At 52.8% G+C, this 26,676-nt stretch overlaps 2 protein-coding genes across 5 annotated transcripts in view; one reads left to right on the top strand and one right to left on the bottom strand.

Annotated features, from left to right (window-relative positions):
• Positions 1 to 570: 570 nt before the first annotated feature.
• LOC307098377 (uncharacterized protein) lies at positions 571 to 11,157 on the bottom strand. 2 transcript variants are annotated; one of them, XM_079769090.1, is made up of 6 exons: positions 11,080 to 11,157; positions 5,226 to 5,460; positions 3,740 to 3,868; positions 2,091 to 2,120; positions 1,198 to 1,359; positions 571 to 772 (listed from the first exon to the last, which is right to left on the bottom strand). In XM_079769090.1, the coding sequence occupies exons 1-6, from the start codon at positions 11,140 to 11,142 to the stop codon at positions 699 to 701; spliced, it is 693 nt and encodes a 230-aa protein (XP_079625216.1). In that variant the 5' UTR covers positions 11,143 to 11,157; the 3' UTR covers positions 571 to 698. The 2 variants fall into 2 exon arrangements, with proteins under 2 accessions (XP_079625216.1, XP_079625217.1); XM_079769091.1 differs by lacking the exon at positions 11,080 to 11,157 and adding an exon at positions 6,701 to 6,852.
• A 481-nt stretch (positions 11,158 to 11,638) lies between these two features.
• Positions 11,639 to 26,676, top strand: part of LOC307098082 (uncharacterized protein) — a 30,084-nt gene continuing 15,046 nt past the window's right edge. For all 3 annotated transcript variants that reach the window (XM_079768538.1, XM_079768537.1, XM_079768539.1), the window contains exons 1-5: positions 11,639 to 12,397; positions 18,759 to 18,940; positions 20,480 to 20,590; positions 23,410 to 23,495; positions 26,170 to 26,299. In XM_079768538.1, coding sequence (XP_079624664.1) covers positions 26,221 to 26,299 — 79 coding nt within the window. In that variant the 5' untranslated portion in view covers positions 11,639 to 12,397; positions 18,759 to 18,940; positions 20,480 to 20,590; positions 23,410 to 23,495; positions 26,170 to 26,220. The remainder of the gene's footprint in view (positions 12,398 to 18,758; positions 18,941 to 20,479; positions 20,591 to 23,409; positions 23,496 to 26,169; positions 26,300 to 26,676) is intronic.

Here is a 26,676-nt window from a genome sequence, read left to right as displayed (position 1 = left end):
CACGTGTCCCTCTGCCCCAGCTGTCCCTCTGCCCGCGGGGGGGCGCCGGCCACACGGGGCAGTGACCTGGCCGAGCCCGTGCTGTCGTAGGAAATGGCCGTTGGCTGCAGAGGCCAGGGGTGGGGCGCGTGTGCAAATGAGACTCTGGCTTCCACACAAGAGCTGCAAACAGGACGCACCCCCCCCCCCCCCCTTCTCCTGGCTGCACACAACCGGAGCCAGCACCCGTCCCGGCTGGGGTCTGTGAGCGCCTTCAGGTCAGCTCCCCCTAGAGGGGCAGCCGCCGGCCCACAGAGACGCTGCCCGGCTGGGCGGGGGGGTGGGGGCACATTCAGAGGCAGAAGCCGGGCAGGGGCAGCATCCAGTCTTCCCATTTAGGTTCCTCCCAGCTTACGGCACCCCAACACCGTGTGGCTCGGGAAAGAGGCACCCCAACCCCATGTGGCTCGGGAAAGAGGCACCCCAACCTCATGTGGCTCGGGAAAGAGGCACCCCAACCCCATGTGGCTCGGGAAAGAAGCGAGGCTTCCCCCACATGACTGCAAGCGAGAAGGAAGGAATCGAGAGGGGTGGCAACACCTTGTTTTTATTCTTTATTTTTTTCGGGGGGCGCGGCATGTGGCACACCGTCACCCCGGGTCTGGACCCCGCTGCATCAGGCACCCGGTCCTCTTCTCCGTACCGGGAGCGACAGGAAGCTAAACGACCAGGGACACCAGGGCCCCAGCGCTGCCCACGAGGACTTTGGACGACAGGGACATCCCGGCGGCTCCTGCGGAAGGAAGAAGCGGGCTGAGCTGAGCAGAGGGCCCAGCTGGCAGGGACGGGGCCTCTCAGGGGAGCCTGGGGCCCAGACACCCAGCCAGCACCCTCCTGGGTTTCCCACACCCAGGACCTCTGCTCTGGGCGGGCTGCTGCAGGCAGCTCCCCAGTGGGGTGAGTTCCGGGGTCACCCCGAGAGCGGGAAGCTGCCCTCCTCTCCAGGGGGGGCTGAGCCCCAGGTGGGGTGAAGACGCTCCAAGTAACCCGGCGAACCCTTTGGGCAGCGCCCACGGAGCCCACACAGCCCGGGCCGGGGCTCCCCCCGCCCTCCAGCGAGAGGACCCGGAGGGTGACACAGGCCCGAGGCCCGCTGGGCCAGGACCTGGGCTGGACCCTCTGAGGCCCTCGTCCGTCTCGCCCACCGGGGACACTTACCCACCGACTGCAGAGTAGCCACCATGCTGCCAGCGGCCACCCCGCCCCCGTTGGCGATGGCGGATACCGACATCATCTTGGCCGCCAAGGAGGAGGCGGTGATTCCTGCCCCGGTGAAGCCCACGGCGCCCAGGACCACGGGCACAGCGCCCACCGTCACGGCTGTCCAGGGAGAGGAGCTGGGTCAAGGCCACACTCAGGGAAACAGACCCCCCCACACACACACAAGCTTGGGGGGTCTCAAGGGGGTGGGGCACGGGGTGAACTCGGAACTTGGGAGAGACTGGGCCTGGTCAGCAGTCACAGGACAGGTGGGGAGAGCAGGTGGGGCGGCTGGGGACGGGGCTGGGCCCGGCTCGGGTCTGCGGCAGGACCCCCCGTGGGAGAGCCCCGTCCTTGGGCCTCAGGGTCCCCATTACTGCGCTGCAGGCCTGGGGCACGGCCTCCAGCTCCTGTCCTGGCGGAGGAGGTCTCCAGGACAGTCAGCCCGCACCCAGGGCCCCGCAGAGCCAGCAGCTCCCGGGCGGCGTCACCAGGAGCAGTCGGAACCCCGGGCCATTGTCTGTGCTCCGCCTGGGGCGGTCCGCCTCGGGGACCCTCACACAGCCCTGCGGCCAACACGGGCCCTGGGGCAGAGGAGGAAGTGGGAGCCCAAGTCCCAGCCACTGCTCTGCCCCGAGGGCACAGGCCCCGGGCTGCCTCCACCGGAGCCTCCCCTCCCGGGCTCTGCGGCTCCAGATCCGTTTCTAGCTCCTGGACCCTCCCTCCCTGCTCCTCTCCATCCTTCCATCTCCTTCCCTGGCATCCGGAGGCCCGGGCCAACCTCAGCATGCCCCAAGTCCCAGGATCTGGGGTCACAGGGGGACTCGAGTCCTTTCCCTACAGAAACTCACCTCCTCCGATCACCGCCGCGGCAGCCTTGACTGGAAACCAAAGGACAGTCTGTGAGAAGAGCCACGCTGGCCTCCCTCCCGCCCGGAGCCCAGGGCCACCGCGGGGAGGGGGCTGCCCAGGTGGGGACGCAGGAAGGAATGACCCTGCCCGACACTCCCCACACCCCTCCCCCCAGCCTTCACTCTGAGAAGTGGGGTTTCAGAGAGGGGCAGCTTCACGGTGCTGAGCTCGGCGAGTGTTGCCGGGCAGGCCGATCCCGGAGGCAATGCCCTACTAAGTGAACACGGCGTGGCCTGGAGCCATCGGGCACGGGGTTTCAGGTCCCGGTGCCTGAGCACTCAGCCTCAGGTGCAGTTTCGGGGTTTTATCTGTCTGCTGATTGGGGGAGGGGGTCCTCTAGCGAGCTGCATCAGCATTCCTCCCCAAGGAAGGCGGAATGCCTGGCCAAGTGACTTAGGGCGCGGTAGTTTGACTGGGCAGGATGTTAGCTCATCTAAAACGGGGCTGATGTTTGTTCAGTGGAGAATTATACCCGCTCCTCAGACGCCAGTCAGCCATGGCGGAGAGAGAATGGCTGACGTCAGGCAACACTGAGGAACGCCTGAGTGAGCGGATGCTCCTGATTCTTCAGGCCTGACTTGCCCTCTCCTCCACGCAGCCACCCAGACCCTCCCAACCAGAACTCGCCTTGCTCCCCTGAGGCTGGAGCTACTTAGCACTAGATCGTATTATTGCTTTTAAAATATACTAGTATATATATATATTGTTTGCCCTTAGCTGGTTTGGTTCAGTGGATAGAGCGTCAGCCTGCAGACTGAAGGGTCCTGGGTTCGATTCCAGTCATGGGTACATGCCCAGGTTGCGGGCTCGATCCCCAATAGGGGGTGTGCAGGAGGCAGCCGATGGATGTTTCTCTCTCATCGATGTTTCTATCTCTCTCTCTCCTTTCCTCTCTCTGAAATGAATAAAAACATATTTAAAAAAAATAAAAATCAAGAGCCCAGGTAGAAAAGATTTGCTGCCTAATGTTACTGCTCAGCAGCAGGAGTGAGGCCACGCAGGGGCAGTGAAGGCCCGACATCAGAAGGCCCAGGGGGGAGGGTGCTGCTTGCAACCTGCCTGAGGCAGCCCCCCGCCCCCGTGGTCACCCCTGGGGAGGGTGCTGGGCCCCTCATTTCCTTTCCACTTAAGCTCCCCAGGACCTGGCCCTTCCTGCCCCGGCCTCTTGCACAATGGCTTGTTTCCTTTTCCTTTAAAAAGATTTCTTTTAATTGATGAGAGAGAGAGAAAACGCATCAATTTGTTGTTCCACTTATTGATGGGTGCAATCATTGGTTGATTCTTACATGTGCCCTGACTGGGGGGTCAAACCCACAACCGTGGCACTCTCACCATCTGAGCCACGGGCCAGGGCCACGCTGGTTTTTCATTTGTAAACGAAGGGCAGCAGTGTCTTCGTCCGGGGCAGTTATGAGAATTCAACCCATGGAAATAACTACCAAAGACGAACGCTAAGCCTAGTGACTGGACCAGCGTTTGAGGAAACCCAGCGTGTTTCAGCATCAGCGGAGGCTCCTCCTTGTTCCTCACGAACAGGAGGGACCGGGGAGGGGGCCAAGGAGGGTGCCCGCTAGCCGAGGCCGGTTACCTGCGAGTGGGCTAGCGGTCACGGCTGCCACGGGGGACGCCAGCAGGGAGGAGGCTTGCAGCGTCCCCAGCATGGACCCCAGGGTGGATGCAGCGGAGCCCAGGGCGGCTTTGGATGACACCGTGAGCCCTGAGGAAGAAGGCGGGGTGAGTGCACAGGGGGCAGCGGCCAGGCCGGGGTCAGAGGCCCCGTGGCCGCCTTCCCCCCATTTCGCACCAGGCGTTTGGGCGGGAGGGGGCTGGAGAGAGAGGTCAATGCCGGCGGGCACACAGACGCCCCCGGGGCAGCAAGTGGACATGAGGCCGGAGGCTCGCCTAGCGATACTGACAGATCTCACAAGACAGTTCTTCATGAAAAACAAAACCACCGTGTGAGACCTACATTATTCTGTACGTGAAGGAGATCACACGCAAACAGAAAATACCCATTTTGCAAAAATACACAAATGAGAAACAGACACACATTAAACATATCAGAAAGGCTGACCTTGGGGGTGGGGGTGGGAGCAAAGGAGAAGAGAAACAGCAAAATAAAAGAAATAAACCCAAGAGGGGCTCGCGTGAACTAACAAAGAAAACAGGCCCAAACCGAAGAATTCTGCTAAAATCCACGCTCTGGACCTGAGACCCCACATTGCAAACTGCTCCGCAGGGCGAGACACATCGGTAAGAAAACTAAAGGAGGTGACGCCCTCGCCGGTTTGGCTCAGTGGATAGAGCATCGGCCTATGGACTGAAGGGTCCCGGGTTCGATTCTGGTCAAGGGCAGGCTTCTCACCCGCCCAGACCCTGGTCAGGGCCCATGCAGGAGGCAACCAATCGATGTGTTTCTGTCACATCAATGTTTCTCTCTGTCTTTCCCCCGCTCTTCCACTCTCTCTCTAAAAAAAAAAAAAAAAAAAAAAAAATCAATGGAAAATATCCTCAGATAAGGATTAAAATAATAATAATTAATAATAAAAAAATAAACCAAATTTAATAGTAAAAAAAAAAAAAGCCTTAACCAGTTTGGCTCAGTGGATAGAGCGTCAGCCTGCGCACTGAAGGGTCCCAGGTTCGATTCCGGTCAAGGGCATGTACCTTGGTTGCGGGCACATCCCCAGTAGGGAGTGTGCAGGAGGCAGCTGATCGATGTTTCTCTCTCATCGATGTTTCTGACTCTCTCTCCCTCTCCCTTCGTCTCTGTAAAAAAGCAATAAAATACATTTAAAAAAACCCAAAAAACTAAAGGAGGTGAGTTTGGGGGTGAACGCAGGGAAAATGAGAGCCAGGGAGCAAGGTCCCCTCAGTCTGGATGGGAGGAGACCGGGGCCCAGCGGGGAGGGCACCCAGACCCCAGCGTGCCCCTTCACCGGCCAGGACAGACCCCAGCGGGAGGCCCCGGCAGGTGACGCCACCCTCTCCCTCCCATGGGGCCCTGAGCAGGCCACTCCCTGGCCCTCCTCCCAGCTGCCTCCCGCCCCTCCCGCCCTCCCAGGAACACTCACCCACGGATGACAGCCCAGCCAGGACACTGCTGGAGGCCGCCCCGCCAGCTGTGGCCGTGGCCAGGCTCGCTGCCGACAGGATCTTCGATGACAGCCCAGCCAGGACAGTGCTGGAGGCCGCCCCGCCAGCTGTGGCCTTGGCCAGGCTCGCTGCCGACATGATCTTGGCGAAGACGGAAGAGGCTACGATGCCTTCCATGGTGCACAGAGCAATAAGCACGCAGGGGAGCCACACCTGCAAGAAGCTGTGTCACGGACAGGGACACTGGAACTGGGGTTTCCCCACCGCCTCTGCAGGGGCTGGGTGAGGGGTGGTTGAGAGGCTTCTCTGAGCTTGGGGGGGGGGGGGGGGGGAGGGCGCAGCAGGCCTGGAAAGGGCCCAGGGGTGGGAATTGGGGGGATGGAAGTGGAGGGTGAGGTGGACGGGGTAGATTTTATTTCTTCAGGTGGGCGGCTTCCTTCCCCCTGAAAACACATCGACTCCTTAGATATTTCTAGAACTCCCTTCAATCTCCATGGAGCAACTTAAAGGCACCAGAATTAGAAAATCTGCCCGGCTGGCTGATTGAGCGTCGACCTATGCACCAGGGGTTCAAGGTTCGATTCCCGGTCAGGGCACATGACTCGGGTTTTGGGCTCAATCCCCAGGGTGGGGCGAGCAGGAGACAGCCGATGATTCTCTCTCATCATTGATGTTTCTCTCTCCCTCCCCCTTCCTCTCTGAAATCAATAACAACATATTTAAAAACAAACAAACAACAGAAAAAGAATATCCGAACCAATTCCACTTTAAAGGGTTGCTCTAGGCTGCCGCTGTGATGCAACCCCTTCACTAGCACAATGGTGAGGAGGCCACCGTCTGCCTTGTATAAATGAGAAAACATTGTGTGGCACAGAGAGGGTGAGGGATTCCCCCAAGGTTACAAGGGTTTTATGTCCAAGTGCCATGGAGCCCTAGCTGGTCTGGCTCAGTGGATAGAGCGTCGGCCTGTGGACTAAAGGGTCCTGGGTTCGATTCCTTTCAAGGGCACATGCCGGGGTTGCGGGCTCGAGCCCCAGTAGGGGGCATGCAGGAGCCAGCCAATTAATGATTCTCTCTCATCACTGATGTTTCTCTCTCTCTCTCTCTCTCCCTCTGCCTTCCTCTCTGAAATCAATCAAAATGTATATTTTTTAAAAATTGCCACTGACCCATGTTCAGCTGCTCCCAAAGCTCTGGCTCGGCGTGGCTCTGATCTGCTCCCTTCTAACCATAACTGGCCTCTTCCCCCTGCCTCGCACCCCCACCCAGGAATGGACAAGGAGGGTTGTCCCCAGAGTCCTAGAGCCCCGGGGGCAGCTGGGGGCTGGGCCCCCTTCCCTCCCCCTTTCTCTGATGAGAAACAAGAGTGTTCTGGGAGTCGACCCACAGGGGTCTGCACTCAGTCCCTGAGCCCACAGGCCACCCCAGGGGGGGCCACCCGCCCATGTCTTACCTAGAGAAGAGGGTTTTCTGAAATGCAGAACTGACTCCGCCCGCCCGAGGGTTTGAGTGGTCACAGCATCCGGGAGGCGGAGCAGCTTCGCCCCCGGGGATGCAGAGAGCAAATGGGATAAGTTTTCTTTTACAGGAAACTGAAACTGCACTTGTTTCACAAGAAACTGAAACTACATTCCAGTGTTTCCCTCACCCACTCAAGGGGGAAAGCCAGCTGTTGTAGGCATGGAATCCGGCCTAGTACCCACCGCCGTCGGGTAACGGAAAACACTTCATCATTCAACTCAGGGGGGGGATGTGCTCTCTGCGTAGGGAAGATCATAAGAAATCAGATAAAAGTCATATAATAAAAGGGTAAACATTAACTTCTAACGGAGACAAGAAGGTGGTTTTCAGAAAAGCATTAATCCGTGCAATGGACAGATGTTCAGTTATTCCAAAAACCTATACCGAGGGCCCGCCATGCAGCCGTGGGTCTGGAGCAGAGGCTGTTATAATAATGTAACCCCTCTAATGTATGAAATAATTATTGTGTGAAATGTTTGCTGTATGGAAACCCCCAGTACTCTGTAACTTCCAAAATTAATGAACACCCCACTATCTTGATGTAAAGCTCTGAGCCCATAAAGTGTAAACGCCCTGCTCCCAGCATAAGGCACACCGTCTGGCCCACACCCATAAGGACACAAGTTGTTTACCGCGGTCTATATAACCCTGAGACCATCTTCAGTGGAGGTCTCCTGCCCGATAAGAGGAGGACTCCATGTCTCTCCGAGAGACAAGCCCCTGACTGCTCTGCTGTGTGAGCCTGAACCAACTGCGGCCGCCTGTCTGTCCCTGTCTTCGTCGTCTGTCCTTCAGTGTGCATCGCCGGGTGGCCTTTGCCGGAGCCTGGGACCCACTAGGAATAGGTAAATAAACCCTGTGTGATTGCATACTAATTCTGTCTTGTGTGTTATGTGTTCCGGTTCGGCTCAGCTGTCTAGACATTGAAGTACCAGGGGATAGGCCGTTACTGCTGACTCCTGGTCACCGGCGTTTGTCCCACTGAGTCTAGACAGATAATCAATTAACTGGGGCCTAATTGGGACAGGGCCGAACTAGACCACCACATGTGTCCCCCCGGGGCTTGCAGCTGTAAGGGAAGACCAGATAAGGTAAGAAACTGAATATACCGAGTGCGATTTGAAGAACTCCTGAAGCAAAAGGAGGTAGAGTCCAGGTATGAGAGGAAGAGGGAGGGAGGCAGGAAGTGAGGTCAGAAGTTAAGGGGGAGCCAGGCTGTGTGAGGCCTTGAAAATCCTTGCAAGGACTGGATCTTGTGCTCTGAGCGAGCTGGGAAGCTACGCAGGGAATGACAAGGTCAGGTTCCCTATGCCTGCAGCATGGAGAATAGACTGAAACGTCTGTCCTTTCCATGTCAGTATTCAGCATGGGTAATGTGATAGGAACATGTTCTTTTTTTAAAAAAATATTTTATTGATTTTTTTTACAGAGAGGAAGGGAGAGGGATAGAGAGTTAGAAACATTGATGAGGGAGGAACATCGATCAGCTGCCTCCTGCACACCTCCCACCCGGGATGTGCCCGCAACCAAGGTACATGCCCTTGACCGGAATCGAACCTGGGACCTTTCAGTCCGCAGGCCGACGCTCTATCCACTGAGCCATACCGGTTTTGGCCAGGAACATGTTCTTTTCATTCGCTTCCCTGTTCAGGAATCCACACCCCTCCCCCCAGCACCCCTCCCATCAGGTACGTTCCACACCAGAGGGTGTGGGAATTCGCACACTGAGAGAGTGTGGGTGGCATCGGTCTCACCACCCTCACAACGCCCACCCTGATTGCAGGGGGCTCACAGCAGGTGCTGAGGCTTAGCTCACTTCCGGGTGGAAGGACACCCGGCCAGCGTGTGGGGTATGAGTTTTACCAGCAATTCTACAAACTTTCAAGAGTAAATGCAACTTCTAGAGCTTCTGCCACCATCTCTTCCCAGCTCACTCTCAGATGATCACTTCGTATGTAATCAGGAAGTTAGATGCAATCACAAAAGAATTCTCTTTCCAATGTCAACTGCACCAACCGCCAGCATCTGTGTCCATAAACTCTGCCTTCCATCTGTGGCTTTGGGGAAACTATCCCAGCTCCTCCGATTTCATCCTCTCTTCCTATTCAAAGGCTTGGGTCTTGTATCTAATCTGCTCTGTCCTGAATCCCCAGAAACTGGGCTTGGCTGTGCTCCTGGTCTGGCTCGGGTGTTTATAAAGCAGTTCCACCCAGCAGGAGGGCCTTGCAAGCTCTAAGACCTAAAGTCACCACAAGGAGGGTCTGAAGTGAAAACTTGAACTAAAAGCAGTGACGGTGGGTAGTCAGGTCCGAGGCCAGTATCTTCCCTGACAAGGTCAACCTTTACCTTCACGGAGCCTGTTGTCTTTTTGCATCCATGATAGCATCTCGTTGGAATGTCCCAGTAATTTCCCTTTTTCCGGACCGTCAAAGCACAGGCACCACTCCCCGGAGACCACACATCCCCTCATTGTTATTGAGTTAATTGTTAACTGTTAACTATCCTGCACCCACTTGAGAAAAAGAAGTGTGTTCCTATAACTTTATTTTGTATTCAATCCCAGAGGTCTCCCCGCTTTGCTTCCCCCCCGCTCCCCGCCCCCAACCTATCACCAATGGATTTCATGCAATCCACTTACATCTCCTCCTTTGATTGCACTGTATAAAACAAGGTGAAAAACCGCCAGTCTCCGGACATTATCCCAAAATGTTGAGATTCTGCCTCCTGGCAAATGTTGACAGTTTGGCTCAAATAAACCCACAAAAATGTTTTTACAGGTTGGAATGTTTTTACGTGAACAAGGGGAAACTAGTTACTATAGAGAACAACATCCTAATAGCTTTCTGACCCCAAGCTCTTGCCAAGTGCCAGTCAATTTCTCTGCTGCCATCACAGCAAATTGTTGAAAGAGACGCGCGCATCTGCTCTCCTCTTTCTCACCGTACAGCTGCTCCTAAAATATGCACCGTACAGAATAGCAAATATTCTCAGGCATCCAGAAAGCTATCTATATATATAAAAGCATAAGCGACTGAGCTACCGAGCAACCGAACAACCGGTTGACCAGTCGCTATGACGTGCCCGGACCACCAGGGGGCAGACGCTCAGTGTAGGAGCTTCCCCCTGGTGATCAGTGTGCTCTCACAGCGGGAGCACCGCTCAGTGAGCTTACCAAGCAGCAGCAGCGGCAGGCACAGCAGAGCCAGGATGAGCGGGAACAGCGCAGTGCCCAGGCTGGGCTTGGGCTCCTCCCCAGCTGCCTGCCGCTCCATGCACTACTACATCCCTCTGGGGATGTCGGACTGCCAGTTTCAGCCCGTGGCCTGCAGGTATCAGGCTGAAACCAGCAGTCCGACATCCCCTGAGGGGTCCCGGATTGCGAGAGGGCACAGGCCAGGCTGAGGGACCCCACCAGTGCACAAATCCATGCACCAGGCCTCTGGTAGATAATAACACAGCAAATACTTATTTGCCTACAACTCTGTCAAGAACTCAAAAGATACGGGTACAATGAACACAACCTGAGAATCCCTTCTAACCCCCTTCTCCACTGCCCTCCCGAGAATGTATGGTTGCTGATTCCCACGCATTTTTCATACTTCCCCCATAGACTGCCCTGGGAGGCCCAGTCTTCCCTCAGGGGAAGCCCTTATGCTGGCTCTGGAGGACAGCTGCTGTCTTCGTCCGCTCCTGGCCTCCTTCCCACAGGAACATACTTCTCTTTCAGATACTGAAGCCCCTGCCTTGACCCTGAGCTGACTCAGGCCCTGGGCTGTGCCCCCAGCAACAAAAGGTGAGCCCAGAAAGACTGAAACCAATCGTCACATCCCATCACATCCAGAAACTGGGCCAGAGCAACTGGGTTAGGGATGAAGAGATGACTCCACTGAAGACACTAACAGGATCCTGGACCAGAGGCACTGCGGAAGGAGGCTTCCTTGCTCTTCAGCACAAGGTTCATAGAAAATGCTCCTCTGGGGACCCATGAATAAAGAAGAAGGGAGCCTTGCCCAGGCCAGTGTGGCTCAATGGCAGAGCATCAACCTATGGACCAAGAGGTCACAGTGCGATTGCTGGTCAGGGCCCAGGCCCAGGTTGGGGGGTCTTTCCCCAGTAGGGGGCATACAGGAGGCAGCTGATCAGTGATTCAATCTCATCATTGACGTTTCTGTCTCTCTCTCCCTCTCCCTTCCTCCCTAAAACTAATAAAAATAAAATTTTTAAAAAACAAAATATTTAAAAATAAATAATAAGAATGCCTGTTACTGCAGCGAGGGCCCACCCATCCAAAACCCTGAGATCCCCTCTGACCTTGATTACATCTGCTAAGGCCCTATTCCTGATAAGGCCAAGGTCACTCTGTCCCATCCGCATGGATTTAGGGACACAGCCCAGAAGAGGTACCACAGGGCACACGGAGACACTGAGGCCCGGGGCTGAGTGGAAACACCGGTCTCAGAGCAGCAAGCGGAGGAGCAATTTCCTGTCAATGCTGGCAAATGCACGCCCAGGCACAAGGCACATTTCCCTATGGGCCTGTTCTCCGACTGTCCATGCGCCCACGTGTGACAAGATGCACGCCCTGTTCCAGCGCGGCCCCTTTCCTGCAAGCCGTGCAGGGCGGGAGGAGGCCTCTGAGCCAGGATCTGCAGGGCTTTCCTGTAGGAAGGGGGAGCCCATCTCTGCATCACCCCTCCTCCTTGCCCAGTGTTCTGACAGGAGACTCATTGTGGCTGAGCAGCTCCCTGTGCTGCCGCCTCCCGCCAGCAGGGGGAGACCACGGGCCACTCGCAGTGACAGCCCACCGTGCTCTGCCCGGAAGTCCCGCCCCTCCCGGAAGTCAGCTGGAGTAGTCCAGAGACAGCAGGCTCCAGGGCCCAGGACTGTGTGACCTGCGGGGCCTCAGGCAGCACCGGACAAGGGGAGCCTCGAGGCCGACATGGCTCTGGGGGCGGCGGGCGGTGCCCTGAGGCGGCTGATCCCGCGGGGAGGAGCGTGCAGGCGACCTGGGGGCAGCGAGGCCCTAGGGCGCGGGCTGAGGACCGCCCCGCTCGGGCTCCGGGTCCTCCGGGCGTCGGGCCCCGCTCTGCTGCTCCAGCGGCCGAGGGGGCGCCTTTGGAGTCGGGGTTTTGTTTCTGAGAAAGACTCCTCCGCACGGGCCAGGCCGCCCTCCCCGCAGAGGGCCATGGAGCCCGGCGCCTGCTCTGCCCCGCGTGGGCCCCGCTCAGGGCGCTGCTCCAGGGCCTTCCCGGCCCAAGGCCTCCGGGGTCGGACCCGGATCCTCCTCAGCCCAAGGGTTCGGTTCCGGCGGGAAGTAAAAGCCACGGACCGACCACCTGCTGCAGGTCAGGCGTCCACTGGACCTGGGACCGGGAGGTCTTTGACCTCTGGGCCCTTCAGCCTTCCCCACGGCGGGACGGACACCGGAAATGCCGCCAGGGGCGCCATGGAGCTCCAGGTCTGTGGTGCCAGGAGAGGCCTGGCGGGACCCAGAGTGCGCCCCAAGCCCACGGTCCCTCACGGAGCTGCTCCTGCTCATTTGTCCATCAGACATCAGGTCTCTGCAGAGCTGTGTGCGAGTCCCGCCGGAATGACTGTGTGTGCTCACATAACTTCAGCAACATGGATGGTATGGCTCGTTTTCAGTGCTCTGCTAAGTTATGTTTTATATTGAAGACGTCAAATACATTCGAGGAAATGTGATGTACTCGAGTCAATCCATTCCTGTGTTGAAAACATTCCAACATAGTATTTTATACATGGATTTTCTGGATGGCTACAGTGTTCTAATATGTTTTTTAAAATCTATTTCTATTGGTTTAAGAGAAGAAGGGAGAGGGAGAGATAGAGACATCAATGATGAGAGAGAATCATGGACCATCTGCCTCCTGCACACCCCACATTGGGGACTGAACCTGCAAACATGTGCCCTGACTAGGAATTGAACCCCGAGGTCCTGGTTCCTTGGTTGATGCTCCACCCTGAGTCATGCCGCTGGGCTAATTTCTCTTTTTTAAGTTCCATTTGAACATGATGTCATGGTCATGGTTTGCTCTTCAGGTGGATCTTTAGTGAAGGGGCTCCAATAGGGAGTTCCCAGGTTACATTTATTATTTATTAAATAAAGACTATGCCCTGTCTATGGGCGCTGGCCTCTGTGAGGTCATGGCTCCCTCCTGCCCATCTGCGCCTTCTCTGGAGGCGTCTAGCATTTAGAGTTTGCCCTTCAGCAGTGACACGTGTATATGACACTCTGACCTGTCTGGTGGCGACGGGCTTTCTAAAGCGGTGGGGAGACGGGGGCTCCCAACTCCACGACCCTCCCTCCGTTTCCTCTTCCAGCTCCTGTTCCTCAGAGTTCGGTCTTTTCCATCTGGTGGCTGCGTGGCTGGGCACAGCGGCTGGTCCCGCAGGTCTGCCTGTGGCAGGTCTCCCAGACCGCCCCCTCCACAGGGCTCCATGCCCACCGGGCCCTGCTCCCGCCGCCGCCTCCGGGCTCGGTGTGCGTGTCAGACTGAGTGCTGTTGGATGTGCAGCGGTGCAGACAGACAGGTGCGGTGCTCTTTCTCCAAGGAGCCAGACGGCTGCTGGCCGAGGCCGCCCACCTTGACTTAGAAGGCGAGAGGGTGTGCTTACGGGCAGGTGCCAGTGCCGGGGCGGGTTGCTCTGTGCTGCATCCAGCAGTCCCTGCGGCCCTGGAGCAATGCTGCACACTCAGACCGGGTCTTAAAGCGTGTGTCCTCTGGGCGTGTGTATCCTGCTGTGTGTGTGTTCATGTGCTGATTTGAAAAGTACTACTCTTCCCGCATAAACACTTCAGCTGGCTGGAAAGGAGGGTCCCTGAGAGGAACTCGCTGCCGTGATTGTCAGGGGTTTGCGATGGCTTTTGGCCTGTTTTCTTTTTCACATACAATATATAATCTTTATTGTTAACATTATTACAGATATCCCTCTTATTCCCCCCAAAGCTTCACTCCACCTGGATCCCACCCCACCGCAGGCCCCTGCCACCTTATTGTCTATGTCCATAGTTACTGCATACATGCATATAAGATCTTTGTCTAATCTCTTCCCGCAATCCCCACACCCCATTCCCTCTGAGAATCATCCGTCTGTTTCATTTCCATGCCACTGATTCTGTTCCATTCACCAGTTTATTCTGTTCATCAGGTTTTTTTTATTCATTTTTAGATTCACTTGTTGATAGATATGTTTTTGTTGTCACTTTGTTGTTCATAATTTTTTATCTTTAACTTTTTCTTTTTCTTCCTCTTCTTAAAAAATACCCTTCAGCATTTCATATAATACTGGTTTGGTGGAGATGAATTCCTTTACCTTTTTCTTATCAGTGAAGCTCTTTATCTGACCTTCAATTCTGAATGATAGCTTTCCTGGGTAGAGTATTCTTGGTTGTAGGTTCTTGCTATTCATCACTCCGAGTATTTTTTGCCACTCCCATCTGGCCTGCATAGTTTCTGTTGAGAAATCACCAGACAGTCATATGGGTACTCCCTTGTAGGTAACTAACTGTTTTTCTCTTATTGCTTTTAAGATTCTCTCTTTGGGAGAAACCAAGATGGCAGCATAGGTAAACACCTAAACTGCTGCTTCACACAACAATATCAATACTACAACTCAAAGACAAAACGGACACCATCCAGAACCACAGGAAAGCTGGCTGAGTGGAAATTCTACAACTAAAATGAAAGAGGAAAGCACAATGAGACTCAGAGGAGATGCGAAAGGCTGAGGTATAGAGACGCGCACGCGGAGAGAACAGGCAACTGTGTGCACGGGCGGTTAAGTGCGCGGCTGGCTTTCTAAAGCGGTAGGGAGACGGGGACCCCCAACTGTGCTGAACTCCAGTTCCGGGCGAGTTTCTGGGTACCCCGACTCATTCAAGGAGAATCTGGACTGTCTGGCAGTGGGCTAAACTCGAGGGCGGCGTTCTCTCAGAGGTGCTTGCAGCGATTACTGAGGGACACTGAGACCCAGGGGCCTCATAGGGCAGGGCTGACGGGAAACCAAGGATGTCTGCTCCGCCCTGAAACTCCGCCCCATCCAAGCTGAGCCCAGAGGCTTTTGCATTTTGCAAGTCTTGTCTCATAAGAGTGTCTCCAGCACAGAAGTTCTTCCAGCGTAGACACAGCTGATCCTCACAGCCAGTTGGCCTGGAGGTCAACTCCTCCCAGTGATACCAACAACAATCAAGACTTAACTACAAAAAGGCTGAGCACACAGTCCACAAAGGGGTGCACCAAGAGTGTCCACCTCAGGTAACTGGGAAGGCTGAGTCACTGTGCTCTAAAGGACACCTACCACACAAAGCTACTCTACCAGCTCAGGGAAGCAGTAAAAATGTGGAGACAAAGAAACAGATCACAAATAAAAGAAATGGACGAAAGCAAACAACTGGATATAGAATTCAAAACCATGGCTATAAGGTTTTTCAAGAATTTCCTAGAAAAGGCCGGTAAATTTAGCGAGACCCTTGAGGATATGAAAAAGGACCAACTAGAAATTAAACATACACTGACTGAAATAAAAAATATCATAAAGAGACTTAACAGCAGACTAGAGGACCGCAAGAATCAAGTCAAAGATTTGAAATACAAAGAAGCAAAAAACACTCAGCCAGGAAAGCAAAAAGCAAAAGAATCCAAAAATTTGAAGATCGTATAAGGAGCCTCTGGGACAACTTCAAGCATACCAACATCAGAATGATGGGGTTGCCAGAAGAAGAGAGAGAGCAAGATACTGAAAACCTATTTGAAGAAATAATGACCGAAAACTTCCCCCACCTGGTGAAAGAAATAGATTTACAAGTCCAGGAAGCGCACAGAACTCCAAACAAAAGGAATGCAAAGAGGATCACACCAAGACACATCATAATGAAAATGCCAAGAGCAAAAGACAAAGAGAGAATATTAAAAGCAGCAAGAGAAAAACAGTTAATTACCTACAAGGGAGCGCCCATACAATTGTCAGCTGATTTCTCAACAGAAACTATGCAGGCCAGATGGGAGTGGCAAGAAATATTCAAAGTGATGAATAGCAAGAACCTACAACCAAGATTACTCTACCCAGCAAAGCTATCATTCAAAATTGAAGGTCAGATAAAGAGCTTCACAGATAAGAAAATGCTACAGGAGGTCATCACCACCAAACCAGTATTATATGAAATGCTGAAAGGTATTCTTTAATAAGAGGAAGAAGAACAAAAAGGTAAAGAGAAAAATCATGCATAACAAATACATGTCTATCCACAAGTGAATCTAAAAATGAAGTGAGTAAAACATCTGATGAATAGAATAAACTGGTGAATATAATAGAATCAGGGGCATAGAAAGGGAGTGGACTGACGATTCTTGGGGGGTGTGGGAAGAGACTGGACAAAAAGCATACACCTATGGATGAGGAGAGTGGGGGGGAGGAAAGGGCAGAGGATGGGGTGGGACCCGGGGGAGGGGAGCTATGGGAGGGGGGAGAAAGGGGAACAATTGTAATAATCTGAACAATAAAGATTTATGAAATTAAAAAAGAGTCTCTCTTTGTCTTGTGCCCTTGGCATTTTAATTATGATGTGTCTTGGTGTGGTCCTCTTTAGGTTCCACTTGCTTGGGACTGTGTGCTTACTGGACTTGTAAGTCAATTTCTTTCACTAAGTAGGGGAAGTTTTCTGTCATTATTTCTTCAAATAGGTTTTCAATATCTTGCTCTCTCTCTTCTTCTGGCACCCTCATAATTCGGATATTGGTATGCTTGAGGTTATCCCAGAGACTCCTTACACTATCATTATATTTTTGGATTCTTTTTGCTTTTTGCTTTTTCGGTTGGGTGTTTTTTGCTTCCTCGTATTTCAGATCTTTGACTTGATTCTTGGGATCCTCTAGTCTACTGTTGAATATCCATATATTTTTATTATTTTAGTCTGTGTATACATAATTTCTGACTGGTCCTTTTCCATTTTTTTATTTTTATTTTTTGGCATTCTCACTAAGATCTTTAAAGGTCTCAATAAGTTCCTCGGATGTTTCTAAAAGATTCTTGAATAATCTTTTCTTTAAATTTTTTACATTCTTTTTGTTATTATTATTTTATTTTTTAAATTACTTTATTGATTAAGGTATCACATATTTGTCCTCAAACTCCCCCTCCCCCATTCCCATCCCAAACCCCTCCACACGCATGTCCCCACCGCCCTGCTGTCCATGATCACTGGTTAGGCTCATATCAAGCACACAAGTCCTTTGGTTGATCTATCTCCCTTATCCCCACCCTCCCTTACCTTCCCTCTGAGGTCTTACAGTTTGATCGATGCTGTTCTTGTTCTTCAGTCTATGTTGTTCATCTTTTCCCCTAGATGAGTGAGCTCATGTGATACTAGGAATACACTTATAGGCACCGAAAATGAGACAAGCAATAATGGTTATGCTGAGAGGCAAATGAATCAGTCTATAGTGAGTTTCTTTATGGGCCAACAGTTCTTGAATAATCTTATATCTGTGGTTTTGAACTCTATATCCAGTATTTTGCTTTCTTCCATTTCTTTCATTTGTGACATGGTTCTTTGTCTCTGCATTTTGGCTGCTTCCCTGTGTTTGTTTCTGTGTATTGGGTAGCTGCTAAGTCTCCTTGAGTTGATAGAGTGGCCTTGGGTGGTAGGTGTCCTATAGGGCCTAGTGGCTTAGCCTCCATAATCACCTGAGATGGACACTATTGGTGCACCCCTTTGCGAGCTGTGTGCACAGTGTTGTTGTAGTTAAGCCTTGATTGCTGTTGGTATCACTGGGAGGAATTGCCTTCCTTGCCAATTGGCTGTGCAGACTAGCTGTGTCTACAGTGGAAGACCTGCTTTGCAGGAGACACTCTTATGGGGCAGGACTTGTTTCAGTGGGGCTTTGGTGCTCACTGAGTCTGCCCCTTATGGATGTGAAGGGTTGTAATCCGGTATGGTCTCACACTGACCACTGGGTACACTGGCTCTTGGGTCTCCATGGAGTGTAAAGTCAGCCACTGCCTGAGGCCACCCAGCAGGAGCTACAGAGAGATGTGCAGATTCCTCCTCTTTGTATCAGGTTTAGAAGTGCCCAGACGAGGCCCAGCTGGGAAGCAAGGCAGGCTGGTGCTGGTGCCAGCCTTGGGACTTTTATTGATAGCTTTGGGGTTTCCTGTTCCAGCTGCAGCTTGTTTGACAAGTTTTAAGCTGAACAAGGACAGGCCATTCATATATAAAAGCCGCTGCGCACAGCTTGGGTGGGGTTGTAAATTGGGTGGGAGGGGTGTCAGGGAATCTTCAGGGTAGAGCAAACAGAAATGGCTGCCAGTCAACCCTGCACCAGGGAAGTTCCAGCATAGGAATAATGACCACTGCTAGCACCTCCATCTGGAAGAAAGCCGCCCCGCCTTCTTTCCCCGATGCCACATAGTCCCGTTTCTCCCCGTATGTGTCTGGGTCCCCCAGAGTCTCGCATGGCACTGGAGCTCAGAGCAAGTGGGAGCTTGTAAATTCAGCTGTGGTGCTGGCCTTTTAAGAGGAGCAGCTGGGTCTCCAGCAGCCTGGGTGTCACTCAGCCTCTCTCCGCACTGGTGTTTACAGTCCTAGTCCTCATGGCCCGGCCCATAGGGACTTCTTTCCCAGCTGTGGGACCCTGGGCTGGGGTCTGGTGTGGGCTGGGGCTCCTGACTCCTCCAGGCGACCTCCAAAGGGGCGATCTCCCTCCTGATTAAAAAAGCGACACACCCCGGTGCCCAACCAGCCCACTCCACGCCTCTGCACCTCCCACCAGTCCCAATGCGCTTTCTTCTTGACCTCTCCAGTTGTAGGACTTCCACTCAGCCCGCCCTCCCGCGGTTCTGGATGACAGTTGTTCTGTATTTTAGTTGTGATTTTGATGTGGTTGTGGCAGGCAGCACGGACTAGTGCAGGCGTTTGCCTATGCCGCCATGTTAGTTCCCGACTTAAGGTCTGGCCTGTTTCCTTTGTGCAGGTCGGGGCTCCCTTTTGGAGGCCACGGTGAGGAAGTTGGACGACGTCTACAGAAAGGGAAGCGAGGCCAAGGAGAGTGGCATCCTGATCACTATCTTGGCCCTTTTGTATGACTTCCACCTGGTACAGTCTCTCCACATCTTCGCATTTTGAGAAAACGAGCTGGAACTGTCACAGAGAAAGGTAAGGAACTGATCCTGTTAAGGCTGAGAAATGGGGATTTTCGTTGAGAAATACGATGCTATGTCCCTGGCAGTGATCACGGAGACCAGAGCCAAAGCCAGCGGGGCAGGCAGCACGTTCCAGGACCAGACCAGGGGACGAGGGTCCCTCGACCTGCCTCCTAAGCGCTAAGTGCTCAGAAGCTGACCAGCACGTAAAAACAAGTGGGTCAATGTTATGTTTCATGTCCCAGCAATCTGTGATCGTCTGCTCCAGTGGTTAAGATGTTTCTATCGTTAATATGTGAACAAGCCTTGTTCCTTTACTAAGAACGCGAGTATTTTGTGAGTTTCAGAATCGAGTTATTTAACACTCATCTATTCAAAAAATCTTCACTGGGAAAGGCTGTGTGGCTCAGGGCTCAGGTGTCAGCCGACCTGGACTTCTCGCTCAGCCCCTGAAAAGCAATGTGACCTGAGTCGTCCAAGCCTCAGTTTCCCCTTCTAGAACTCAGGGCTGAGCAGAGCTCCTTCCTCGTTTCCTTTTCTGCAGATCAGAGAGAGGGGAGGGCGAGGAAGCCCCTAGGGGTGTGTGAGGAGCAGGAAGAGGGTTCGTGTGGGGCCCACAGGGGAGCAGGGCAGAGGCCGTTGCCAGGACTTGGGCTTTGCTCCTGGAGGCACCTGAAGGATTCTGAGTGGGAAAATGGCCTGGGAAGGCTTCGTGCTAATGGTCACCTTGGCTACAACGTAGAAGACAGGTGGTCAGGCAGGGAGACCCACCTTCAGGGTTCAGAGACGGTGGTGGGAGGAGTAGCTCAGTTGCAGGGGTGTGGGTGTGGGTGAGGGAGTTGGACCTGACCAGGCAGGGAATGGGTGGGAGGGAAGGTGGGGTCAGCCCATGTTCTCAGCTTGGGCCTTTAGTGGACAGCAGTACAGGCAGGAGACACAGGCTCAAAAGGGAGGAAGGGATCATCCTGAAACCCAGAAATGCTCACTGGGAGGTGCTGTGGTCTGAGCCCTCTGAGGATGCGCAACCCTTAATATACTCGGTGTACACTGTGAACGGGCGAGTGTGATGCTATGTGAATTACATGACTAAACAGTGAATACGTGAACACGTCTCAGACAGCGGTATCTGTGAGGTCTCTGTACTGTTCTTGCAACTTTTCCCTCAGTGTGACATTATTTCCAGTTTAAAAGTGAAAAAGGTGAACAGGCCAGGAGTGGAAGCAATGACCAGCGTTGTGGAGAGGAGGGTGACACAGAGCACAGGGCCAGGCGGGAGGAGCACGGTGGGGGGGGGGGGGTCAGTGGATGGAAGGGGGCAGGAGCGGGAAGGGGAGCTCTGTGGGCAGTGGTCACGGCCCGGGCGGGGTCTGGTGCAGGTCCGGTGCCGGGTTCACGTTAAAGGCTGCAGCGGCTGCAGTGGGGACGGTCTGCCTGAGACCATCGGCTTTATCAGCAGTGATGGCCACATGCAGAGTTGGTTTGTTTCTTCCCAAGTTGAGGTGATGACAGTTTAAAATGATGGCTCTCTCCTTCTTGTGTTTATATTTTTAAGACTCGCTGCGTTCTGGAAACGCTGTTGGTACTGAAGACCAGTGACATGCAGAGGATTCCGGGCTGTGAGCCTGAGCCTGTAGAGAAACCGAGGAAATTGCTAAGAGCGGAGGTGAGTCACTGTGACTCCTAACTGCTTTGAGTTCCCTGTGGACGTGGCCCCACCGTGGAAAGTGGGAGGAAGGTGGAGCTGTGGGCCAGGTGCCCGGCCTGCTCAGCAAGCGTTCGGAGGGATCGAATGGCAGCTGTGATTCTGTGGAGAGACCCTGTGAGTGGCCGGTGTACAGGGGGGTCCCTGTGAGATAAGCACCCCCCACACTTAGCCTGAGGGGCTGGACTCAGCTGCAGCAGAATCACCATAGAGCCTTCTGGCCCCTTTGGAAGAGGCCCCACCAGGACCAGAGGCGTTAGCCTAGCAGGAGAGGGGCTTGTCTGTGTCACCCCCCCCCCCCAGGTACTTTTACGTGGGGCCACAGCGGAGACCCACTGCCCTTTCCCGTCAGGGAAGTCCTCTGTCCTTCCTTAAAAAACATTTTTAAGGGAATTTATATATATTGGGTTCAGAGAGGAAGGGAGACGGAGAAGGAGAAACATCAATGATGAGAATCATTGATTCACTGCCTCCTGCACGCCCCACCCTAGGCATGGGGGCCACACCCAGGGCATGTGCCCTGATCTAGAATCGAACCATGACCGCCTGGTTCATAGGTCAACACTCAACCACTGAGCCAGGCCGACCAGGCTCAGGTGGTGGTAAAAATGCTTATATAAATAAAAGAATGGTATTGCTGGTTTACTTTCTTTAAGATATTCTTTGAACCTATAGGGGAATTTGGTAAGAATATATAACTGAAAAATTGAAAATTACCTTCTAAGACCTAATGGACCCACTTTTTCTTTAAATCCTATCCCGAGGATATGCTTACTGATTTGAGAGAGAGAGAGAATCATTGATGTGGGAGAAAAACATCAATTGGTTTCCTCTCATACACACCCTCATCGGGGAGTGAACGCCCAGCCTAGGTATGTGCCCTGACCGGAACTGAACCGACAGCCTTGCCGTGTAGAGACGATGCTCCAACACACCGAGCCACACCGGCCAGGTCATGGGACCATATTGAGGGAAGAAAACCTTATATGACTCCTAAGATTTGTGCGTATCCGAGGTCCAGCATACAGCTCAGTCAATGGGAGTTCATGGAACACCTTGATGACTTTGAGGTGATTGAATGAGATGCAGTGTGTGCAACGAGCTCATCACTGTGCCAGGCTTGCACTCACTCCTTTGTGGTTTCAGGAGGCCTCATCCTGTTTTCTGTGTCGCTGTTATGTATTTTCCTTAAAATAGCCATAAGTTCATAAATTTTGCATCATTTCTCTAAAACGTTGGCCCTGAAAATTGGGAACAAAGAGTTTAAATTTTTATCATCCAATTACTATCTCATTGGCGTAAGCTCATCAATTCAACTGTTATTGAAATCTTGATTTGCATAATGATAAGAAAAATAATTTTTAATATATCAAGATTCTTTTAATTATATGTTATTTGCTGTGTTCTCAGTTCAGGTCACTACATCTACAAATTTGTTTCCAGGTTAGATCTTATTTTGTTGGACATTAATTTAAATCACATCATGCATTCCACAAATGAAGGCTGTTAGATTTATGCAATAGTATCTACACGAGGAATGGATTGAGGTAGTTATGAAAAAGTAACCCCTCTAGGTGGGATTTTTTTTTTCATTTTTGTTCATATGTTATAGGCAGGAGTAAAATATTGGGGACGAGCTATAATTATAAGGAATATTAATGGTGCTCTGTTAACCGTGATTGTTCTGTTCTGATTAGAGAAAGCACGTTTTAATCTGGCGGAGAGTTGTAAGCCCTGGGACCTGGGAGCTAATTAGGGAATGCAGTCCACCCTTCTTCCTGAGAAAGGTCTAGATTAGCAACCTCGTTGCCTGTAATCTGGTCCCTGAGCCACCCACCCTCTGCCAATTCCCCAGCCTGCCTTGCCTGTAATCTGTAACCACTATACCTTGCCTACTTTCCCAGGCCTGAAATTTCTACTTTCCCGTGGGATCTTTGTCCTTCTCCCCAAGATAAGCAGCTGGATTATGGAGGTGGGGTAGGGAGGGGGAGGCGGGTACAACAGACGTTTGTGGGTGACCTGCTGTTCTCCCATTCTGCTGCATTAATGGAATAAATGCTCATATATGAGTCAACCCTGTCTCTGCTTCATTGGCTCAAGTGACCAGCAGCCTGGACCCATTGGTTGTCTGGTTTTACTTTCAGTAAGTTTATAACAGTTATTGGAGCTGAATCATTAATATAAATGATAATCGGTACCCCCACCCCCCATCACAAGTCCAAAGATTTCATCTACGTAAAACAATTTAAATTTATCTTAAATTAAGAACGAGTTTTTTAATTAACCCAAGTAAAACCATTACTAGTTTAGAAATAATTAAAACACTTTTAGCCCATTGATTGGCAGCCTAAATGTTTAAATTCTGTTCTGAGTATACCTGTATATTTGTTCTCTAAATGTCTTTCTTGCATGGGCTAATTTAGTACTCCTTGCACAGAAAGCTTTGTACAAAATCCTATTGTTAAAATATTTTCCAGTCTGGCCAGCATGGCTCAGTGATTGAGCGTCAAACTATGAACCAGAAGATCACCGATCCATACACAGTCAGGGCACATGCCCGGGTTGGGGCTCGATCCCCATTATGGGGCGTGCAGGAGGCAGTAGATCAATGCTTCTCTCTTCATGGATGTTTTTCTCTCTCTCCCTCTCTCCTTTCATCTCTGAACTCAATAAAGATATATTTTTTAATAAATAAAGTATTTTCCAAATATACAGCAGTACTTTGTTCATTTTTCTTATAAATTACACATTGGTTAGTGGTCTGTCAAATTGTTTTGTAGGCAGTTGACTGGTGGACATCAGGGGTTCTAATGTATGAACTCTTCACAGTCGATGGGGAGAAGAATTCCCGAGCTGAGCTCTCTAGGTAAGACTTCACAAAATAAAATGAATGTGTTGTTCCCTTAAAGGAATGGGTCAAATCTTTGTAATTTGGGAAAAAAGTAATTTTTCAAAACGTGGGTAGACATATTAGAATGAAGTCGTTAGTTTCCATTTATAATGATATAGGATCTATAAATATAACCTTTATGTTTCTTCATGTTTTATGTGCCCAGCTAGATCTTAAGTTTTGTAGGGAGAGTGTCATAATTTTTGAGTATTCCAAAGCAGTTAGCATGGGGCGTGAGCCGCTGGCAGAGCCGTTTAGAATGCGGGGCCTAGGGCGGGTGGCATGGAGACAGTGGAATGTTAGGTGCAGAGTCGGTGGTTGTGGAGTAGGTGGTCGTGGAGTAGGTGGTCGTGGAGTAGCTGGGTGCGGAGTAGCTGTGTGCGGAGTCGGAGGGTGCGGAGTAGCTGGGTGCGGAGTCGGTGTGTGAACTGTCAGTTTGTGGAGAGTCGGTGTGAAAAGTCGGTGTAAGAAGAGCCGGTGGACATAGAGTCGGTGAGTGCAGAGCCTCTTCCTGTGTCAGAAGGGACTCTCCCTACCTCCCCCTCGGGGCTCTGTGAAGACTGAATGTGCAAGGACAGAGGGCACCTAGCGCAGGGCTGGGGATGGGCAGAGAGACGGTGCCCAGGTGACTCAGTGTCTGTGCGCAAACCCTTCCCGCTGCCAGGCACTGATCAGAACCGCGTCCACTGGCAGTAGGTCCATGGCTTCCCTTCTACCAAGAAACTTGGGTTCTGGGTCATGGGGGTAAAATGAACAGGAGATGGAAAAGCAGGAGCTACCGCCCACTCCCAGTGGTTAGAACCGTGCGTGGGGCCAGGCTGGGAAAACTGCCCTCCGAGAGCAATGGACACATCCCGTGTGTGCGTGTTCCCACACTGTGACGGCAGTGGGGGAGACTCAGCCCCCGAGGACACCCAGTGGTTCCAGGAGGGATTCTGGGCGGGAGCAGAGACGAGGGAAAGAGCTGAACGGTTCCCCCGTGTGTGCTGGGCCCGGGGACAGGAATAGGCCCCAGGGACTCCTCCCGTGAGGGGCCCGTGAGGGACCAGCCTTGGCTTTGCACACCCAGCAGGTGCCTGACACCCGGAGGCCCATAGCACTGTGTGTTGTGGCTCAGCCCTCATTTCCGGGAAACTGTCCAGAGCTGTTGGTTTTCCAAGAGGACAGGTGTGAACTGTTCAGAGGGGAACTGTGTGTCTAACAAAAACTTGCCCGAACAGCCATTTATTTCCAGCACCCAGATGAGTGGAGTGACTGTGGAATTGAGAGGCCTAGGCTCAGCCCTCAAACCCGGGATAGCTCTTAGCCCCACCCCTTCCTTGTTAAGGAAACGGGCTCATGGAGTCCCATACCGATCAGCAGGTGCACTCGTCCAACCAGACGAGGCGGTACACGTCAGGCACTCTCGCATCATGTGTACTGGAGATGGGGCAGTTTGAGGTTCATGTGGTCGCTTCCCTGGTTTTCTGCTCCTGGTTGATGCTGCTGCGGACACAGGGACTGCTGCCAGCCAAGAGGCATTTGCTAAGCTCAGCGGCTTAAGTGGGCACCACAGAAGGCCCTCAAAACAGACAGGGCCTGCCTGTCGGGGTGATGCCCAGGTTGCGGCTCCATGCCGAGGGGTGGCCTGTGGGAGGCAGGCGATCAATGATTCTCTCTCATCCTTGATGTGTCTATCTCTCCCTCTCCTTTCCTCTCTGAGATCAATAAAATTATATTTAAAAGAAATATATTAGAGGTTAGGTGCATGAAATGTATGCTCCGGGGCGGGGGCCCTCAGCCTGGCCTCCTGCACCCTCCCCAATCTGGGACTCCTTGGTGGATGTCCAACTGCCGGTTTAGGACCAATCCTGCAGGGATCAGGCCTAAACCGGCAGTCAGCCATCCCTCTCGCAATCCAGGACTGCTTGCTCCTACTGCTCCCCTGGCTGCCTGCCTGACCGCCACTTAACTGCTCCTCTGCCAGCCTGATCGCACCCTTACTGCTCCCCTACCCACCTGATCGCTCCCTTACTGCTCTCCCCTGCTGCTGGTTTGATCACCCCTACCTACTCTCCCCTGCCGGCCTGATGTTCCCTAACACCTCTGCTTTGGTCCCCACCACCTTGGCTTTATCCAGAAGGACGTCCAGAAGACATCTGGTCTAATTAGCATATTACCCTTTTATTAGTATAGATATTTTAAAAAATAAAACAAAACAGATAAGGCCTGGCTGCTGTGTTGCTTTCCTGAAAGGATGGATGTAGGTGGGTGATGTGGCAAAAAGGGTCTCTGCTGGCACCTAGGATGTGGGTTGAGCTGTGATTTGGGGTCCCCATGGCCTTTCCAAGACATGTTAAACCAGCTAAGGGCCTCAGAGCTGCCCGTCCTCCCATCACTTGCTTTACAGCCCTGTGCTGTGCGTCACTTTGTTCACACATCACTGACCTCGGGTGTCTCCATCACCTACCACTGGGTCAGCATGTCTCAGTGGCTGTAGGTGTCCCAGCTGGGCCCTGTGTTGGAGTCACTTCTGTGTAGCTGTGCCTTAGGAAGTGAGCAGGTGCATGGAGGCTCTGCATCCTGGGGAGTGAGGGCAGCTGCCCGGGGCAGGGCCTGCCCAGAGGGTGCCCTGGTGCGCATCCTCACGCCACCCCTCTTCCTGCACTAGGAGCCTGGACACATCCCCCAGCAGTTCCTTGAGGAGCTACTGGGGGATAACATGGCCCTCGAGGCTGACCAGGGCCAGAAGATGGACCACCCCGACCACCGGAGCTTGGCGCTGGGGCAGCCGTCAGAAGGTAGGCAGCAGCCCCTGGTGCTGGGGAGCCAGCCTGGCTGCAGCTTCTCCCTCAGCCAGGGAGCTGAGCCCTTGGCTCTGAATCTCCTGGGCCAGCCCATCCTCAGCCCAAGTCCAGAGGGTTTTATTCCAGGGCCATTTGGAACTGTTCATTGCCATTCTCCCCAAGGAGAGCATGAAGGGTCTGGCAGCCTGGAAGTCAGGACATGAACTACAAAGTAAGGGCTGCCAGTCTTCTCAGCTCCCATGTGAACAGTCCCAGGAGCCTTCAGAGGACAGCACGCTGACCCCAGAGGCTGTCTTCGATCTGTCCGTGGGGGATTGAAAGCTCTGATGGCAGGAGCCTTCCCCAGCGGTCGCTCACCTGCATTATAACAG

The sequence above is a fragment of the Cnephaeus nilssonii genome (assembly GCF_951640355.1).
Source record: "Cnephaeus nilssonii genome assembly, chromosome: 4".
Taxonomy (NCBI): Eukaryota; Metazoa; Chordata; class Mammalia; order Chiroptera; family Vespertilionidae; genus Cnephaeus; species Cnephaeus nilssonii.
This window is presented reverse-complemented; position numbering and strand designations above follow the sequence as displayed.